Here is a 21,254-nt window from a genome sequence, read left to right as displayed (position 1 = left end):
GTTCCTGAATGGGTAGAAGAGGGTCCTGTTCTTGTTGCGTCTAGTGTTACCTTAATGAAGGCAGCAAGAATATCTCTGTAACTGTTTAGATTCATGAGTTCTGTTTTATTTGGTGGATGAGAGAACACAAAGGATTTAGTTAATATTTTATGTACTGTTCATTAGGCTAAACTTTGATATTTGAAAACAAGGCTTTCCTATGCCTAGTCTGAGCAGTGAGGGCCAAGGAAAGCTAAAAGTAGCTCCAAGCAGGTATTGGCAAAGCTCTAAGCTCTGATGCACTGTCTGTGCTAAGCATTATATGCTTTCCTGTGTGCTTACGTGAACACATACAGACATCTTGAAGGAAAAAATAAAGCTGTAGCTGGCAGGTTAGTAACCTCTGTGCCTTGACGTTGTCTTCTCTGGGAGAAGGCAGAGATTCTGCTGCCCTCCCGTGGCATTTTCTCCCGCAGTAAGAACATTAATGGCACCTGAGGTAATGTTCAGAGTGGGCTTTCAGCTGCGGACAAACCTTGAGGAGATCCTCTGCCTTCTTACCCCCTAAGAATTTTTTGAAATGTTTTGCAGCCTGGGGTATGGTGTCATTGTGTAAGCACTGATAAATGACTGTACTGAAAGAGGGGCTGCTGATAGCTATCAGTCTATTTGCTCTGAAAGAACAAAATTGCTATAAGGGTCTGCTCTTCTATTTTATAGTCTGCACTCCCACTGATACAAGATCGAATTCTAAGGTATAGACCTTTAACAATAGTTTTTGGCTTTTGTTCAGCCTTGAATTAGGACAGTAAAATAAGTACTAGGTTTTTATCTGACCCACTGGCAGCTCTTTGGTCCAGGAGACTCCATGGCCCTGTGATAGAGGATCGTTATGTATTGTCACAATGTTCAGACTTTTTATTGCTTCTGGTAAAAATAGTCTTTCTGAGTACAAATGAGGCATTTTCATAATAAGCTTCAGGCAGATCTACTTACTGCCTCTCAGCTAATGAGATGAGATACTTTGTTCTCAGATGCATTTCACACGCTTTTGCAGCCCTGATAACTTCAATGAAGGAGATGCTCAACATACATTTGATTCTTCATCTTTATTGTAACCATTCAATCCTGGTCTCTTACCACAAGCATCTCAGCAGTGAAATATATGTGCTGTAATACAATAACAGTGTTCATCTCTATGTTTTAATGTTTCACATTTTACAGGAAAGCACTCTCTTTGAGGAAAATATTTAATAAAGATGCACTTGGGAGCTGATATTTTCAACATCCACAAGAATTACCTGTTTCAAATGTGAATGTTACAGCTGGTGAATTCTATGCAAAACATTCTTATTAAATACTTTTAATACTTACCTTTTTGTAAAATTATGATTTTCAGGTGGAATATCAATGTGAAGGCTTTTTGGAAAAGAATAAAGACACAGTTTATGAAGAACAAATTAAGGTCCTAAAATCAAGTAAGGTTAGTATAAGGATTTTTTTTTTCTTCTGCAGTTATGAATCCTTGAATCAAGGGTCATATAAAATTTCTTATAAGCCTAGGAAGTATTTCTCTCTTGGTATCAGATCAACTGAAACTGAACATAGTTTGTGTTTTTCTTGTCTGTCTGTATGAATTTAGAAAGTCCTGTAGCCTAATTTTGCTCCATGTAAGATCAGTGTTAGCTACTGATTTCACTGTTTGGGTTTTTTTGGGGGGGGATTGGGTTTTTTGTTTGGGTTTTTTTTTTACTTTTCACAAAATTTTGCTATATTTCCTGTAAAGGCATCAAGGAATTCTAATATACTGTAGTAGTATAAGAAGGCTTAACAGTTAAGCCCTTAGTTTTGTAATCTGAAAACAGAAGCTCCTTGTTTATGGCCTGACAATTGAGCAAAAAATTTCTGGAGGAGAGACAAGTTCTGTTCCAGAAATAAAATGAGAGAGGAATGAAATTTATAGACCCTAAGGACACAAATCAGAATTTATGGAGTTTTGCCTTCCTGATATCTGTGAAAGAAAGATAACATCTGAATTGAAAATTACTCCATGAAGGAATATTATAGAACAGGCCTTCAGTGGCACTGTCTGCTTTTTTTAATGGCAAAAATGCTAGTTGTGGTCTTCTGAAATGTAAAGGCAATTAACTTGACATTGTGCTGTGATGGCTGTTGGGAATTTGCTAGCTCTAATGGCCCAGGAAGCTGGGTATCAAGGACAGGCTATTTAAAATTATACTATTCTATTAGGAAAACCAACATTTTTCTCTTCTGTTTCTATTCTGAGCAGATACATGAAGCTAAATGATTAAAACGTGTAGTATAATGAAAAACCACAGCAGACTTTCCACTAAGTGTTGACATGGTTTGAGTGAAGTGAGTTTCTGAGTGTGTGGGAGACAGATGGCAGGGACCAGCTGCCCGTGTAGCTGGGGCTCTGCTGTGGCGCAGCAGTGTGCTCTGCAGGGTGGAGGTGCAGGGCTGCTCCAGGGGATGTAGCCCAGTGAGGAAGGGGGAACATAGCTGCACTAAGAACATGACAACAGGTCAGGCAAGCTCAGTAGGTTGAGTCAACTCCGTCTCAACACTAAGAAACAACACGGTTTTCCCCAGTGGTAAATTTTACCAAAACCAGTGTTTAAAAAAAAAAAAATCAGCTGTGAAGCAAATAGATTTTCAAAAGAAGAATGTTCCATTTTTATTTTTCAGCAGGCCCTCTTTATTAGTAGTTGTAGTGGGATTGCATTTCTGATTTTTTTTTTTGTTGTTGTTGCTGTTTTCTGGGTTTGCTGTGCACATTCAACAGAAGGTAATTCTAAATTGAATGCATCATCTGTCATCCTGCCCATGCCCACTCTCACATACAGCTCGAATGCTGCATTGCTCTCCGAAGTGCATGACACACAATGCTCTTGGCAGACTCTTTAGTGTTTAGCTATTTATTTTGGCCTTCTCTATAAATCCACCCACAGGACCTCTTTGAACTAGTTCAGTTTCCTTGCATGTATCATGAAAACAGTACAACAGTCCTCAGCTTTTATGCTTGCTACTGGCATGTTGTTAAAATCTTCTGTTGTGGCTCTGTACTGAAAGAAATGATCTGTAAGATTGTTAGCAGCATGTCTGTTAAGTTGTCTGAAAAAATTACAAGGAAAAAATTGCTTGCTTGCTTGTTTTCTACCACGTGAATTATCTGCCCTTTGATCAGTGTTTTCCATCTCTTTGAACACTCCAAGTGTTCTGCGAAACAAAGAAAATTGATAAGGTACTAAAAACCAAAAGAAAACATGAATGCCCTCACAGTGTGGATCATCTCAGCAATGCTCTCCTGTTGTTGACCTCGGCTGCAGAAGGCCACACAGTGCTCCTTTCTTCTGCATGCAGTAACTGAGGCAGTGTCTATGAAAATGGCACCTTTGAACCCATTTTTACAGGCGGATTTTCCCAGGGTTGGAAAAAGGGAATGAGTCTTAGGTACTGATAGCTTAAAAGAGCTCATCCATCTGCAATCGAAACACTGAGCACCCCCTTCCCACCCCCACTCCTGCTGTGCGAGAGCATCAGGAGTTTCAGACAAAGCATATTGCCTTCAAATAAGTTTCTGTACAGGATGAAAAGACTTGGCTCTGTAGCTCAGATGCCTGTGCATACCGATTCACTCCATCTGACCGCGGGCAGCTGAAGGAGGTGGTGGTGGCCCAGTCATCCTGAACTCTTTGCTGAGTCAGTGGAAGGAGATGGGCTAAATCACCCCCTGGAAATGTCATTCTTCCACCAGCTAGAGGTAATCTAAGGTGATTCTGCTCCTAATCCTACAGAGTCAGGTGAGATAAAGCTAAGCTATGATATTCCTTTTTTAGTTCAAGAATTTAGGATACCTTTGTAGCATTTGTCGTCATTATATTATGCTGGAGTGCTGTGCTAGATGCTACTTTGCCTTCTGCTAGTCCATCTGGCACAACCACAGAGCACAAGTACCATTTTGTTGCGCCGCATGTTTCATTGGATATTGTGCATGCTCACCAAGTTTTATAAGGCAAAACCAATTTTTTTATTTTTTAGGTTGTACTTAGCCCAAGCACTTTCTAGTACTGAAAATTGAATGCTCCTATCTCTTGGGAGAAAATGCACAGATGCTAGATAAAAGATTATTCATTGACAGGTAGTGAAGTTCAGATTTTCTTACTCCTATAATGCTTCTGAAGTGCTGTAGTTGTCAGTAGAAAGACCTGGTGGTTTTATTTTTAGTTACAAGTTACTTCAAAGCAGCTATTATACATGGGTGTATTTTGTAGCCATTAGAGAAAGGAAACCAGAAGCCCTGTCTGATACTTGGAAGGATGTTTCAGGTTTTTCCTCCACTCCCACTGGCCTGAGAGTACATCTTCAGTCAGACCAATTTGGCTAATGTTTTTTTTTAATTGATGGTTACTCTTTTAAGTTGATTGTTTCAATTTAGAGTGATAAAGCAGGAATATTCTTTGTTGCCTGCTGGGTTATTCAGTGTCCTAGATATTTTTCAACCACAAAGGAGTCTGATGCACCACTGGAATATGAGAGGACCCTGTTGTTTCCTTCTTAGATCAAAGCAGCCATATATAATTGCAAGTGGTACTTATGAAACTGCTGTCAGTACCTAACAGTTTCACATGGAAGCTATTGCTGGCCTTATGAAAAAAACCTCAAATCAGAATTTTATCTTCAGAAGGAGACTCACTGATCAAACCCACAAAATTTTCAGTATTAAATCATGGCCCACTGTACTACTAGCTTGAATGCTTTTTTGCTTTTGCCCCTATGTGGAGTTCAACAAAACCCCAGTGCTTACACAAACAGCCTGGATTCTAACCACCTTAAGCACAAATGGGTGCAATCACTTGCTGGATTCTTACCCTCTGTATATTTTTCTGCTGTTAAACCAGTTTAAGCTGCTACCAGAGTTATTCCAGGATGAGGAGAAGGTCCTCAGTCCCACATCAGCAACCCCTTCAGGGCGCGTGCCTTTGTCTCGAACAGCTGTAAAACCAGCCAAGGCCAGGCCAGGTCAAGCAAGCAAGGAGCATAAGAAAACTGTGGGACATCAGGTGAGTTTGAAGATGCAGCTCTATTAAATAAATTCACCCTCTACCTCCCTCTGTCTCATAGGTCTTAGGGTATGCTGGTGCTTCTTGGGATCCCTTGTGATTTTTGAGACAGGTGCAGCTGATTATGACTTACAGTTTGGAGCAAATATACCTAAATTACTAATACATTTGGGCTACAGTTTCATGGAGCTCCATTCTTATTGTGGCACCAAAACCAAAACTCATGTTTTTCAAAATAGGTTTAACATGCTGGATGCTGAGAGACTTTGAAAATCTTGTACTGGGACTTTTTGATCATGTACCACACTGTCCGACACAAATCAAAAGTCAGAGTTTAGTCCCCAAGAAAACTTGGTTCCAGTTATCAATGGGCTAAACAAAATATCCATGTGTATGTGCCAGAATTAAATTAAAAGCATGCAGATTGGTATGGCTGGAGAGCTCACTTCTTTGTTACTTTCCACTCAACAGGTTTAACAGGTGTTTTCTCAAGATGGTTATGTCCCCAGTCAGTGCTTCATATGGCAGATTGGCCCTCAGACTATACATAGGAGCCAGGGGGAACTTTTCTGACAGTTTAGTACTCAGTTTTTCTCTACTTGCCAGCCTGTACCACTTTGCTAGTGAGTAGTAGCATTCTTTTGCCTGGGGCTTCCAGGAGATCTGCGTGGATAACTCTTTTTATGTTACTGTAGGACAGCCTGGAATATACACGAGGTCTCAGGGAGAATAAGTTCTTTGTATCAGAGTCCCCTGCCAGTTCTTGAAGACTGAAGCAGCCACATCTCTTGGGTGCTCAGAGTTCTGGTAAAATCACCAAAAATGCCTGGGCTTTGTCCACTGCTTTGGATGATTGTCAATACCCTAACAAGGATGTTAGCGCAGTGTCTGTGCAGTCATGAGTTAGTCACACTGCTAAGTGAAAATCAGGGAATTCAGAGAATGTTTGATTTGGATATTCATAATTTCTCTATAACCTTCCTCAGGCAAGCTATGTCAAGCTGCTGGTAGGAATAGGAATGGTTATTTATGCTGCTGTACAGATTGCAAATCTGCTTGGCATGTGTTCATGGTACAGGCTGCAAATTCCAATCTTCTGCAATTCGTGCAAGAGAACCCCTGCCCAGTTATCTTTTTAATTTGAACTTCATTTCTGATTTTGCAAACGGACAGTATCTGAGGCTGGTAGAGGCCTTACAGTTTTGTTGTCAGACTGAAACTACAGGTTGAATTTATAAATTTTAAAGAAAGCTGATACAAAAGTGATTTTTATCATATTCTGTGTAGAAATAGAGGTTGGCTTAGAATCATGAGTTCAACAGAAAGTGGGAAATCCATACCAATACGTTTAAAACATCTGAGACGTGCTTTCATAGTTTTCTTTATCTGTTAGGGTTAGAAGGATACACTGCAGTATGTTAGGTATTTGTGGTCCTGATACTTCTTTAAAAGTAAAGCTCCTAAAACTCTCGGATATTGGACTTTCAAAGTTATCTTCGGTAGGTCTAACATTGGGATCAGATACTTTTTTTCTTACCACTCTTGATTTTAAATTTGATTTCAAATTCATTTTAAATGAATTTACTATTTAGTCATATGCCATGAGGTTTAGTCACGAAGAGATGGATTAGACAAGGATAAGGATAGATGAGGCAGTCAGAAGCTGAAAACAACTGTCTTTGCCATGTTTTTTAGTAATTTATCGCATGCAGATATGGGACCTTTACTCCTGTAAGGCCTAACATTTAGAATTCTCACTGTAACATAATTCACCCAAAGGTGGTATCTGAAACTAAAATCTATTGCCATAACAAAACCAAGCTGGTGTTTATTACCAAAAGCATTATTATAAATAAGCAAATATCCCTAGGCCCATTTCCTGAGGTTATCTCAAACATGACTGAATTTATTGAGGCTACTCCCTGATACTTTTCCCTTTTCCTTTTTCAAAAAGTTTCGAAATTCTCTTCATCTGCTGATGGAAACCCTGAACGCTACAACTCCACACTACGTGCGCTGTATTAAGCCTAACGACTTCAAGTTTCCGTTCACGTAAGCTGGTTCATGTATGGTTCCTATAGCCTGTGCATGGGAGGGAATTGCCCAGGGCCTTGGAGGATCATAGAATCATGGAATGGTTTGGGTTGGAAGGGACCTTAAAGATCATCTAGTTCCAGCCCCCCTGCCATGGGCAGGGACACCTTCCACTAGCCCAGGTTGCTCAAAGCCCCGTCCAACCTGGCCTTGAACCCTGCCAGGGAGGGGGCAGCCACAGCTTCTCTGGGCAACCTGTGCCAGTGCCTCACACCCTCACAATAAAGAATTTCTTCCTTATGTCTAATCTAAATCTACCTTCTTTTAATTGAAACCCGTTACCCCTCATCCTACCCCTACACTCCCTGATAAAGAGTCCCTCCCCATCTTTCCTGTAGCCCCTTTAAGTACTGGGAGGCCACTATAAGGTCTTCCCAGAGCCTTGTCTTCTCCAGGCTGGAAAAAAACCCAACTCTCTCAGCCTGTCCTCATAAAGGAGGTGCTCCAGCCCCCTGATCATCTTTGTAGCCTCCTCTGGACCCGCTCAAACAGGTCTATATGTCTTTCTTATACTGGGGGCCCCAGAGCTGGACACAGCACTGCAGGTGGAGTCTCATGAGAGCAGAGTAGATGGGGAGAATCCCCTCCCTCACCCTGCTGACCACACTTCTCCTGATGCAGCCCAGGACACCGTTGGCTTTCTGGGCTGTGAGTGCACACTGCTGGCTCATAGTCAGTTTTCCATCCACTAGTACCCCCAAGTCCTTCTCCTCAGGGCTGCTCTCAATCCACTCATCACCCAGCCTGTATTTGTGCTTGGGATTGCCCTGACCCATGGGCAGGACCTTGCACTTGGCCTTGTTGAACTTCATGAGGATTGCACGGGCCCACCTCTCCAGCCTGTCCAGGTCCCTCTGGATGGCACATCCCACATCCCTTCCCTCCAGTGTGTCAGCCCCACCACACAGCTCAGTGTTGTCGGCAAACTTGCTGAGGGTGCCTCGATCCCACTGTCCATGTCACCAACAACGTTGTTAAACAGCACCAGTCCCAACACCGACCCCTGAGGACGCCACTCGTCACCACTCTCCACTGGGACATCGAGCCGTTGACCACAACTCTTTGAGCGTGACCATCCAGCCAATTCCTTCTCCACCGAGTGGTCCATCTGTCAAATCCATGTCTCTCCAGTTTGGAGACAAGGATGTTGTGTGGGACAGTGTCGAATGGTTTGTGCAAGTCCAGGTAGATGATGTCAGTTGCTCTTCCCTTATCGACCAGTGCTGTAACCCCATCGTAGAAGGCCACCAAATTCATCAGGTACAATTTACCCTTAGTGAAGCCATGTTGGCTGTTACCTATCACCTCCTTATTTTCCATGTGCCCTAGTATAGTTCCCATGATCTTGCTGGGCACAGAGGTGAGACTGACTGCCCTGTAGTTCCCTGGGTCTTCCTTTTTTCCCTTTTTAAAAATGGGGGTTATGTTTCCCCTTTTCCTGTCAGAAGGAACTTCACCAGACTGCCACAACTTCTCAAATATGATGATGGACAGTGGCTTAGCCACTTGATCTGCCAGTTCCCTCAGGACCCCTGGATGCATCTCCTCAGGTCCCATGGACTTGTGCACCTTCAGGTTCCTTAGATGGTCTCAGACCTGATCTTCTCCTACAGTGGGTGGTTCTTCTTTCTCCCAGTCTCCATATTTGCCTTCTGCATCTTGGGCGGTGTGGCTGGAGCACTTGCCAGTGAAGACTGAGGGAGTGAAGTCATTTGAGTACCTCAGCCTTCTCCATATGCTGGTACCCAGGTCTCCCATTTCTTTCTGGAGAGGGCCCACATTTTCATTAGTCTTCCTTTTATCACCGACGTTCTGCTGAACCTTGCTCACTCAGGAGTGGTGTGTCTCCTTTCTCTTGTTATGGATTCACTGTGTGCATGTGCATGTACTTACAGCGGGAGATGAAAAGAGGGAGAAATCCTGATGCTTTTTTTTTGTTTATGGCAGTATATGAGGAAAAATAACAGCATTTTCATTGCTAGCTGTTTTAAATGTGACTGGCAGTCCTTGAATTCATTTGACATTTGCTGGAATTTGCTTTTTCAGATTCCAACGTTTCCCAATGTCTTAGTCCTTTTTTTTGTTTTGTTTTCATATATGAACTTGCTTAGAGCTTTTCTCAAAAAGCTCTAAAATCCAGGCACAAAAAGACCCATGGATAATGGGCAGGCCAAAGGGAAACAGGAAAGGACACGGAGTGTGCAGCAGCCGACAGGCTTGGGCAATTCCCCTGTCAGGCTGTCCTCTGTTATTGCTGAGTTGCAGAAGCACTAGCAGGACTTGTTAATAGCCCATCACATCCCACCCCTGCTCCCCCTCTGTGCCACTCCTGTCCTGGGTGTGTGCAGGGCCAGAGACCCCCTGTAGTGCAAAACTAGCCCCACATCCACAGGTTCTTTTTATTCCTACATAGATTCGATGAAAAGCGGGCAGTGCAGCAGCTGAGAGCTTGCGGTGTACTGGAGACCATCCGAATCAGTGCAGCTGGCTTCCCCTCCAGGTGTGTTTACCTCTGTTTAGATGGCTTTCAGCTGCAGTTCTTCTTTTTAAGAGAATTATTCATTGTTGGGACTGACACTGTCTCTGTTTTTGGGACAGGTGGACATACCAAGAGTTCTTCAGCCGTTACCGTGTTCTGATGAAGCAGAGAGATGTCCTTAGTGACCGAAAGCAGACATGTAAAAATGTCCTGGAGAAGCTGATCCTGGTACTAGACTTAGTGCTGAGAGCATTTGGAATCTGAAAGAGTAAAGATAGCATCCCTTACTCCCTCATAGCCACACTATTTTAGTACTTGCACAAAGTACGAAACCACCAGTATTAGCACAGGAACTGTAGAATTTCCCAGTGATCACAGGAAAGGAACACAGTGATTTTAAGTGTGGGTGGGTGGAGGGTGAGCCTTACCTTGCTTAACGGCAAGATGCATTAACCACACCTTAAGTAAGGTATAGTTATCTGGGAATTTTCTAATGTGGAGGTGTTTCTGTCTGTGTATGTGTTTGTGTCTTTCACACTGCTCCTCTCAGCTCCTGTGCTGAAGCCAACTTTTCTCACTCCTTTTGTCCCTGTGACATTGTCTCCTTGCTTAGCACCATGGCTGTCCTCATACCTCAGCAGCCTCTTGCTTTGCCTCCTACCTCCAGTTGCAACTCTACGTTCCCAGGCTCTGCCATCCACACCACTGGCGTTGCACCTGAACTGATGTGTTTCTTGGGATTTCTTAAGGACCTATGAACAGCGGGGGGCAGGCAGGCTCCAAAGAGACAGTTCCAGCCAGTTCTCAGTAGAAGGTGGTTAACTGAGACTACTCGGAAGTGTCAGTTAGGAAGAAAAAGAGACAAAGTTTACTGAAGATATAAAAGCATAAAGCTTGCTTTGCTGAAGTGCAATGCCAAAGTTAGGATGTTTATGGAAACAAAAAAAAATAAATACTGTGCAAGCAGGTTGGGGCTTCGCTTTTTTAATTCCGTGTCATTGGGTGGACTTAACTAAAATCTTTTGGTTTATATGCATGTGTCTGTATTTATAGCGTTAAATGTATCCTAAGCTGTAGCTCTTTGACTGCTGTTCCTTTTAACTTTGCATCAAACAATCAACAAAATTAATTTTTTTCAATGTACCTTTGTATATTCTCAGTTTTTCCCTCCAAGTAGTACTATAGCCTATAGAAATAGAGTATTATTCTTTCTGGTTTAGTTCTGAAATTTCAGATGTGTTTGAGCAGCAGCGAGATGCTTTGTTCTGGCTTAGTCCTGATGCAATAAGTGACACATACATATTTGAAGCCCCAGCTGTTTTGTTTGTACTGTGTAATATAGTTGAAGATGGACTGTTCAGAGGGGTCATCCACAATTTAAGCAGGAAACTCTACATGTGCCTGTATTGCTTTCATCCTCTGGGCCCCTTTGTCACCTCCTGTAGCCTTACACATCTCTCATAGTCTTTGTGGCATTCTTGTCTAAGCAAAAATCTCATGCGCGTCCTTTAGGCCATGCTTGTGGCCTTAATGTATTAATTTGTTAACAGAATCGTACAGAGAAAATACTCTCTCCACTACTTAATTTCAGTCTAGGTTTACCTGAAATATCACACAGATAATTTTGCCTCTTTACTAACTGTACTTTCATTTAGCCCTTCATGCCTTTTTTTAATCCACTAACATTTAATGCTGTAACTGATCCTCTTTTTACCTCTGAAAATAGGACAAGGATAAGTACCAGTTTGGTAAGACAAAAATATTTTTCCGGGCTGGTCAAGTAGCCTATCTGGAAAAAATAAGGGCAGATAAGTTGAGAGCTGCCTGTATCCGCATCCAAAAGACGATCCGAGGCTGGCTGATGCGAAAGAAGTACGTGCGTATGAGGAAGGCTGCCATCACCATCCAGAGATATGTCAGAGGGTACCAAGCACGATGGTAAGCAATGCTCGTGGGAAAACCCACACTAGCCTCAATTCACATCCCTTTAAGTAGGACATTTAAATATGTTCTTTCCTTCCTGTACTGGCTGAGAGGAAATGATTTTCCAGGGAAATGAAGGAAATTGAATATAATGAGTGTGTCTGTCCTGCCTGTTTTTGACCTTCCTGAGAGGACAGTAGCACCCTGGCTGTATGATGCTTAGAACAGTGTGTCATTAGTGAGAGCAGGGTGCAGGTAGTACTAGGAGATATGTTGCAGGTGAGGTAAAGCAGGACTCTTGACTGAGTCTTTATTGCTCAGTTTCCATGTGCCCTCCCAGCTGGGTTTGTCCATCCTGCTGGAGAAGCTGTTCCTCATCCAGGGTGCAGCTGTGAAGGGAGATACATCGGAGTCATTTGCTTGGATTGACTTCTGAGGGATGGCCATGGATGGGCCAGAGAAAAGGGTAGCAGTACCGGTGGTATCGTTCAAAGACAAGGTGGCTATGAAGACTTTAGGAATGAACCTTTGGAAGGAGGCTTATGTCAAGATGCTTTGTAATTTTTTTGCTGAGAGGGCCAAGAATGAGCAAACATTTTCTACAGGTGGAAGGTGACATGGTGGAAATAGTTTTGAAGCTGGAGAAAGTGGTGAGAAATTAAACTGAGATTATCTTGTCAGTTCTATAGCACAGTTCTCAGAGGAAGTTTAAACATTTCCCCATTAAACCTTGCAAGGTTTCTGTTAATTTGTCATTCTGTTGTACTGTCACACAGCAGAATAGCAAGTAAACGTGCTATATCACTGACAACATTAGGAAGAAACTGAAGTAGAAAATGTAGCTCTTGAGAAAGAGGGTAAAGTTATAGGATGTAAAAAAATAGTTTCCAAGCACTGCAAAATAATTAGAGGTATTATTTGTAATCTCTTTCTTGCTTAGTTATGCCAAGTTCCTGCGGAGAACACGGGCTGCCATCACTATTCAGAAGTTCCAGCGCATGTATGTCATCCGCAAAAGATACCAATGCATGCGAGCTGCTACTATTGCTCTTCAGGCTCTCTTAAGAGGTTACATGGCGAGGAACAAGTACCAAATGGTAAGAAATCATGATGTTTTACTTCTTCACTCTAGCTTTATTTCCACATACCTTCAGGACGAAGTTGCTCTGTGGTGTCCCCTTGGGGATCTGAAATGTTTGTGTGCGTGCTGTTATGCATAATGCACAAACAAAATATCACACCATTGGTTGAAGGGCAGCACCTGGAAATTAGAAAGATCTGATACGGCAATCAATGAGTTTTATAAACCTGTCATATTCCCTCTTAATAGAGATGGCAGATTTCTGGAGGGGTGCCCATAAAGGGTGGTCAGACTTGCCTGTCAGGGAGTATCCCCCTTGAGCAGTGAATTGTTCACCGCAGTGAAACGTGGAAGTTCTGACAAGTGCACCTGCGGTGTGCTGTGTATACTTTGTCCTCCTAAGGTGGAGTTTTATTAAAGCTGAGATACAGAGATGTCCAGAGAGAGAGGCACAGGCTCTGCATGCCATGGGAAGGTAAACAAGGTTGTTCTGAAGTTTACGATGATTGCAAGTGAGTGAAACCGAAAGGTTGCCCTGTGACAGCACTCTTGGGCTGAGCTGTGACTCTGTAAGTAATATATGGTACACATGTTGTTCGTTAGGATTGTGAAAGGTACCTGTTGTTGTTGTTGTTAGAAGAGAGGGCATGTGTTGCAGTCACATGACTAATACAAGGAATTTGAAATGGTTGAATCATCTATTTCACACATCCTGGGGAAAGCTTCTGCCTGAGACATTGTGATGTGCTTCTCAGCTGAACAAGGAGTTTAGTTCCTCCACAGCTTTTACATAAGCTTTCCTGGGAAATACCTGGTGAATTAAGTAAGTTTTCTGATACTCTCACCTTACATTGGAGTGGCGTGTTTCCTCACTGGATTGCATGGGTGTGAGAATTCACTGGCAGATGAGGACCATCCCTGCACTATGGAGGTATTTTATGGGACTCATTGCTTTCAAACTTGAGATGGAAACATTGTTGAAAGCTAGTTGTATTCAAGCTGTTCAGGCATCTGTGGGTAACCTGAAGGACTATCCCACGAAATGTGTAATAAGGAGGCAGGAAGCAGGAATGCTGACTGCATGGCATGTAGTCAGAAGGACTTTGGCTTTTGACTTTGCTGTACTTTTGAGAGAGCTATTTCCTTACCTCAGTGTGCTATTGAGCCAAGTGCTGGTATTTCAAGTCATGTGTTTTCTTCAGAAATAAGTGCTAAGGGAGAGAGTCTGTGTATCTTATAATCTTGCCACTTTGACAGTGAACCTTTTAAATTCATTGATTTGGAAATGTAACACTTTAACACATCTTCATTCATTTGCTAAGAAGTATAAAAGAAAACAAAATTGTTGTTACCCTGCTAGTTTGTCTTACCTTTGTGGTAAATCAGTATAAGAATGTCAACTGCATATGATCTTCAAGCTATCAAATCCAAGAAGTAACAATCTTAAATAGTTTGTTCTTCAGAATAAACTCTTTAATTTGCAGAAGCTTTATTAAGTGAACTCTGAAGTTCCTAGAGTCCTGCAAGCCTTGTTGGCTTGGGCAGGCTCTCCAAGCATAGCTGTGGTCTGCCGGAATTCAGGTGCTCCAGACCTGGGGCATCTCTGATTGAATCAGTGGGTGAAGGATCCAAAAACAAGTAGTAGACTCTTCCTAGTGGAAGTCTCTGGCTAACACACTGATGAAGGTTGCTGGCATTCTTGACTTCTTTGTTGAAAATTATTTTTTTTAAAATTATTATAATTTTTTTTTAACATTTCAAAGCTATGGTTTGAAATTTCTGCCATGCAATAAGTTGGAATTATTACAATATAAAATTTCTGATTAGACTAAATGGAGATTTTTCCATCATGGCAAGTCTAAGATATATCAAAAAAGGAAAAAAAAAAAAAAGAAAAAAGACTGGAACTTGTCGTTTTATCAGCTAGACTATGGCTGCTGTTTTTAACAGCTGCTGCAATTTATTCTGGGTCCTAGTGTGTCCTAGCTGCATTGCATATCAAGTGTGGTAATTTTAAACTTTGTATTGATGAATCCTATGCAGCATATGTCAATGATTCTAAGATGTTTCAAGATAAAAGATGCAGTAAAACCAAAAAGGATTGTATTTGCAATCTTGCCAACAGGTACCATGTATTTTTGTAATTAGGTTGGATCTGACATCAACACAAAGGAATGCTTGGTTCTTCAGTGTGCCGCCAGTTCTTTCTTTCCATGTTTTTCCTTCTGCTTCCTTTTCATTTTATTCCCTGTCATCTTCCTTATTCCTGTCTTCTTTTTCTCTTCTTTTTTGTTTAAATTGATTCCATATTCATTTCTTGTTCCTCTTTACCAGAAGTTTCTCTTTTCAAGATAAGGTTATTCTTTGTGTACATCATCTTTGCTCTTCTCATTATGGAGTCTTAACTGACCAGGTGTAGTTTGCAACTCTAATACCCCTTGTGGTGTTTTTTCTTAACTGTAGATGCTTCGGGAGCACAAATCTATTATTATTCAGAAACATGTAAGAGGCTGGCTGGCTCGAGTGCACTACCATAGGACCTTGAAGGCAATTGTTTACTTGCAATGCTGTTACCGGCGCATGATGGCCAAGAGGGAGCTGAAGAAACTGAAGATAGAGGCCCGGTCTGTAGAACGCTACAAGAAGCTTCACATTGGCTTGGAGAACAAGATCATGCAGCTGCAGCGAAAAATTGATGAGCAGGTAAAAGCTTCCTGGCCTTGGGGAAAAGATTTAGAAATCTTGTATTACCTTTCTCAGTAGCACTGGGGGCATTCACAGAAAAATGCACTGAGTTTTCATCGTAAGGTATCAGTTCTCTTTTCTGCTAAAGAATGTTGATAGAAGAGAAAGGGAGGCCACAGTAGAACTGGAACAGTAAAGCATCCATTTGTGTCTCTCAGCAGCACTGAGAGAAGACATCTGCTCCCTCAGTGTCAGTATTTCATTTGAAGTATGTCAGCTGCTTTAAGGGGAATGTGAGGTGATCATGTTTGATGTGTGTGGGCTTCCTGTCTGATTTTAGTTCAGGATGTTATGTGCAGGCTTAGAGACTGGACTCTTCTGTCACCTTGTTAAGGAATTCTGCAAAACCAGACTGAAACTTGTTGGGAATGGGGAAGCTGCTCTTTTGTTCTTGTGTCTGGGTATATTCTGTAGGGAACTAGAAGTCTCCCTTAAACCAGAACTTCTCCAACAGCTGCTATGTCTGTGTTGTGTTTTCCAAAGAACAAAGAGTACAAATCTCTGCTGGAGAAGCTGACCAACCTGGAGATCACGTACAGTACGGAGACAGAGAAGCTGCGGAGTGATGTGGAAAGGCTTCGGATGAGTGAGGAGGAGGCTAAGAATGCAACCAACCGTGTCCTCAGCCTTCAGGAGGAGATTGCCAAGCTCCGGAAGGAGCTGCACCAAACTCAGTCTGAGAAGAAGACCATTGAGGAATGGGCAGACAAATACAAACATGAAACCGAGCAGGCAAGTGTGCAGTCTCAGATGCATGAGAAGATTTGTGGGGGCCTGGTGTCCACTCAGGTTTTGCCCAGGCTTAACTGCTTCAGTTGCATGGCTGATATTTTTACAGTATTTTGAAGCAATGTTAACCTGTACAGTCCTAAATAGGCTTGATACCTAAACAAGTACACCTGTGGTAGAAGAATATACTAAATCTATATATTGCATGTAAATACATGTATTCAATATATTCAGATTTTGATATTGAAAGTATTTGCAAATCCAAATATTTAAGCTTCCTCAATTAGTCAGAGGTAACGCATTCATAAAAAGGAATCATTTTACTTGCCTAGAGAGTGTAATCACTTAGATACCAGAGATGTGTCCCATACGCAGTATTCAAAGGTACCTGCTTATATCCTACCTAATTTAAACAAGTAGCCTACTAAACACATGTATGTGTGCACAGTCTAGTTCAACAGGTTTTGACTAGCCCCTTATCTTTGCCTTAATCATGAACATATCAAACAGGTTGTTTCCTCTCAAGGTTACTTGCTGATAACGGTGCAAGTTTTGAATATTGGAAGATACACTCTGTCATTATGTGATGCTGCAGTGATGCATTTCAAGATCAGATAAACATAAGGAAAAATATTCATTGATTAAGCAAAGGGAATGCGTAGTAACCGTAATCAGAGTCAAATGAGAAACTGGTAAACCTGAGCATGGTTAAAGTAGCACAGCTTTTGGCCAGAGGCAGGATGTTGGATTATGGTCTTACCCAATGCAATGGAATATACAGCAGAACTACCAAATTTGTTCCTATTTTAGGAATATTTCTATTTTAAGAAATAAATTACATCTTTGGGACTTCACTGAAAAATATTATGGCACAGTGGAGTGGTTCAAGGCAGTTTTGGCATCTGATCGGAAACAGAGTGCAGAACATACAGGGGAATGCAGTGGGACATTTAACACATGTAATTTGGGAAATGATGATGTCATAACTTAGTTCACTGATTTCATTCTCAGAGGAAGTTTAAGTATTTGAACTCTTACAACAAGGATGTAGTTGCTGTTAGAGCTACTGATGAAAGATGAACTGCATTCTGAGTCAAATATTTTATTATCTCTGTAGCTGGTATCGGAACTGAAAGAACAGAACACACTACTGAAAACAGAAAAGGATGAGCTGAACCGCCGCATCCATGACCAGGCGAGGGAAATAACAGGTTGGCTCTGTTCACTTAGGTTTTCTACTTCATGTTACCTTGTAAAGCAACACTCTAGTGCATAGGTTGGGCTAATTTGCCTTAGTTTGCATTCCTTTCTAGTTTAATGGTTTCATTTTGTTGTTTTAAGAACTCACATGCATCAGAATTATTTACTATTTGAGTTTCCATGAAGTCCTAAGGGTTTGGGGTCTCTCTGGTGAGGGTGACTGTTGCAAAGCATTTTACTTTTAAAAAGAAGGCTCTGATATTTAATACAATTAATCTCCTGCAGCTCTTCCAGCTGCTGTAACTATGTAGACAGCAGCCAGAAGAGCGTATCTCTAGGTGCGAAGGCTGTGATGGAGGCAGCTGCAATGAGGAGGGTCAGTGTGCTTGAGGTGTAAAACATCTCACGTTTTGCTTTTTACATAATGCAGCACTGGGCTAGTGCCCCTTCCTTCTCCCTCCTGGAATTACTAATGCAAGGTATTAGCGGAATAGTTAACTTGACTGAGTGAACCCTTCTGTGGTTACCACAATAATGCTTTGGTCCTTCATATATTTGCCTTAATGTTTGCCTGCGGAAGCACAAATACCACACACCAGCTTCAAAGAGCAGACTTCACCAGCTGTGTTCCTGGTGCAGACACATGCCTGTACCTCCAGGATGGATGCACTGCATGGTAGGTGGAACTGGAGTTCTCACTTTGGATTCCTCTTCTCCATGGCAGAGACGATGGAGAAGAAGCTAGTGGAGGAAACAAAACAGCTGGAGCTAGATCTGAATGATGAACGGTTGCGCTACCAGAACCTGCTGAATGAGTTCAGCCGTTTAGAGGAGCGGTATGATGATCTCAAGGACGAAATGAACTTAATGGTGGTAAGTGGCCAAACATCTGAGAAATCAAAAGCTGTTCACAAATGTGTTTAGGCAGAATCTAGTGATATAATTTAGTAACAGATTCTGCTGTCAGCTGTGTGGTGGTGACCTGTACCTGAAAAGAGAATTTGTCCTTTCAAATATTGATTAATTAGATTAGCTCAGCCAAAACAAATACATTTAAAATTTGTGGTTGATGTTTTAAAAAAAAAATTCTTATTTTCATGTTTGTGAAGAAGGATGAATTTCTGCTGTGTCTTTGGTAGTGGTATTGTATGGGCCATCTGCCCTTATTTTGCCCTGAAGTTATTCACATGTGCTGGGGTTGTTTGTACCACATTCATCCAGTGTTAAATTTTAAGTAGTTCTAGGAATATTTTCTGTGGCAGGAAGAAAAAATACTCCTCAATACAATGTCTAGGAAGTTAGAGAATTGCTGCCTGTGCTTCCTCTAAACTCAGCTTTTCTTTCCCACAAAATGCTGTGTTGTTGCTTGATTCTGCTTTCTGCAGCAATACTTGAGGGTGTAGGATCTGACTTGTCTCCATAGATTTGATTGTGAACTACATCTCATATGCTTTAGGTGGCATGAGAGACCAGAATCAAAAATCTTTTCTTATAAATGTTGATAGCTGTGAAATAAGACCAAGTATTACAAGCTAAATTATGGGTTGTGAAGAGACAGTCACAGGCAAAGCCATGTAGTGGTATTGATTTGTTTCATTTCCACTGTAGAACGTCCCCAAGCCTGGACACAAAAGAACGGATTCAACTCACAGTAGCAATGAATCTGAATATACTTTTAGCTCTGAGATCACAGAAGCAGAAGACTTACCAGTGAGGATGGAGGTAATGTTAAAAAAAGTCCACAGCTTTTCATTGATCAGTGGTTGACTGGTTGAGCTGTCAGGTTGGTGACTGTCCTTTGCAGTTTGCAGATGCAAAGCTTTTTCTGTGCATTCTAGAGATCTTTACTGTGAGCCATTGCACAGCTCACTCCATTTGCCTGCTGTCTAGGTTAGTTATCTCTGCAGTTGCTTTTTACAGGCTGTCATTACTGGTTTTGAAAGCCTCCGCAGAAAATTATTTTCTACTATGGATGCAGATACCCTGACACATTGATGCTGACACATATTCTATGCGGACTCTTTCATAATTTGCCTTCCCACTTGTATTTTTTACGTTGCATAATTGTTTCAGAAAGATGTCCCTACCTTCATGAATAATCAGGAAAAGGACAATGCAACTACATGTGATTGGATTTCACAAAGGAGCCAAATGTCATCTTTGGCTAATAGACATATTGAATTGCTGTTCTAGAGCCAGGTTTGGTCTTTAGGATATAAATGAAAAAAATAAAGTCACACAAGAGTGTGAATAAATGCAGCACTGAGAAGATTAAATCTGTGTTTAACCCCTTAAGATTTCAAACTCCAGTTTGACTCTAACAATGTAGATTGATACAAAACCACATTAAAAAATAGGGTCCATCTCAATACAAACCAGTAAAACCAGAAAACTCAGTCTGTTTTCTTTTTCCTGAGCTGTTAGTGTGGTTTACGACTCTTCACCTCAACAGTAGGAGATGAAGTGGAAATGGCTGTGCTTGCTTGTCTGCTACAGTCATTAATATTAATTTTCTAATTCACTTTCTAGGCTTCAGAATTTCGTGGTGCACTTCATAGTAAGTGCTTTGATCTTCTTGATACATAAAGTACAAAATGGCTGATGGACAATTTCTGATGCACCTTCAGATTACAAATGCTGTCCTTGCCCAGAAAACAGAGAGAAAACTAGTGCATTAGGCCCAGAACAAGCTGTATAATTAGAATATTAAAAGAGAAAAAGCATAAAATATATCTTCTGGTACCTATTTATGTTGCATCTCACTAAATTAACCTGTAAATCTACAATCACCAGAGAGCTTTCTCTGTAGCTGAAGAACTTACTGTAGATATAATCTAAAACAAAGCAAAACAAAAAAAGCCTCTATTTACAGTTGTTTCCAGGTGAGTCTAACCACAGACTTTTTTTTCTCCTTTCCCCCTACAAACAAATAAGAATAAAAGGTATGCTTAATTATAGACCTCCTGTCTGCTAGGGAGTCTCTAGTGCTTTCTGTTGCTAGGCTTTAGGCTTAGATACATTTTATACTAGTAGATCCTTTTTTAAAAGAGCGTTTGATAGCTGATGAAATATTTTAGATGCTAGTAGTCAACTCTCAAAATCAAGTAACATTTCTGTGTTCCTCTCTTTCCCCAGTCTGTTTCCCATCTTTACTCACTGTAGTGCTTCCTTGTGATGTGGAAGGGGAATACTTCTTGACTTCCTTCTGTTCTTTCTAAAGCAGGAACCAAGTGAGAAAAAGGCACCATTGGATATGTCTCTGTTCCTCAAGCTGCAGAAACGGGTTACAGAGCTGGAGCAAGAAAAGCAATCCCTGCAGGATGAACTGGACAGAAAGGAAGAACAGGCTCTCCGTGCTAAAGCTAAGGTGGACTCCTTGTAGCTGATCAAATGCTGACACCAGAGTTATCCCTTCTTGTGAAATAGTAGCTGTGTGAATGCTGACTGGCTTTTACTAAATCTTCCTCTAGTACTTGCTTTATTTAATGACAAGTTTTATGCCTGGTGCTTAGTACTAGGGACTGGTTATTTAGTTTTCCAAGATCCTTGAGATCCTCTGATAGAAGAAAACAGGAACAAAAAGTGCTTGGGACTTGCTTAAAAAAAAAAAGTCTGTTTTTATTAAGGAATAGCAATATAGAAATCTACTTAAATGATGAGAATGAGTAGTTGTTCATTTTAGGCAGAATAAGAAGTGTTTCAATGAGGATGCAGAGCCAAAGTGCTGGGATTAGACATGTTTAGCAGATTTTATTTAAAATTCTCCTCTGATTTGGTCTCTTTAAATGAAACCAGTTTTGGCAATTTCTTGAGCATCCTGGGATTCATCCTGCTCTGTTGTTACCAGTGACAGCAGTGTGATTTGTACATGAATTTATTTATATAAAACAATTATGTGCCATAAATTCATAAGTAAATGAAAGGAGACGATGCCAATATT

General features: G+C 41.3%; 1 protein-coding gene across 10 annotated transcripts in view; it reads left to right on the top strand.

Moving 5' to 3' along the window:
* Nucleotides 1-21,254, top strand: part of MYO5A (myosin VA) — a 101,336-nt gene that overhangs the window by 56,804 nt on the left and 23,278 nt on the right. For 6 of the 10 annotated variants that reach the window (XM_074836914.1, XM_074836911.1, XM_074836909.1 and 3 more), the window contains 13 exons: nt 1,379-1,462; nt 4,902-5,063; nt 7,018-7,115; nt 9,571-9,657; nt 9,756-9,864; nt 11,363-11,574; nt 12,500-12,656; nt 15,104-15,343; nt 15,869-16,117; nt 17,232-17,325; nt 18,039-18,187; nt 18,923-19,036; nt 20,535-20,681. In XM_074836914.1, coding sequence (XP_074693015.1) covers nt 1,379-1,462; nt 4,902-5,063; nt 7,018-7,115; nt 9,571-9,657; nt 9,756-9,864; nt 11,363-11,574; nt 12,500-12,656; nt 15,104-15,343; nt 15,869-16,117; nt 17,232-17,325; nt 18,039-18,187; nt 18,923-19,036; nt 20,535-20,681 — 1,902 coding nt within the window. The remainder of the gene's footprint in view (nt 1-1,378; nt 1,463-4,901; nt 5,064-7,017; nt 7,116-9,570; nt 9,658-9,755; nt 9,865-11,362; nt 11,575-12,499; nt 12,657-15,103; nt 15,344-15,868; nt 16,118-17,231; nt 17,326-18,038; nt 18,188-18,922; nt 19,037-20,534; nt 20,682-21,254) is intronic. The other 4 variants (XM_074836915.1, XM_074836913.1, XM_074836910.1 and 1 more) reach the window with 1 other exon arrangement.

The sequence above is a fragment of the Strix aluco genome, chromosome 12, assembly GCF_031877795.1.
Source record: "Strix aluco isolate bStrAlu1 chromosome 12, bStrAlu1.hap1, whole genome shotgun sequence".
In the NCBI taxonomy this organism is placed as follows: Eukaryota; Metazoa; Chordata; class Aves; order Strigiformes; family Strigidae; genus Strix; species Strix aluco.
This window is presented reverse-complemented; position numbering and strand designations above follow the sequence as displayed.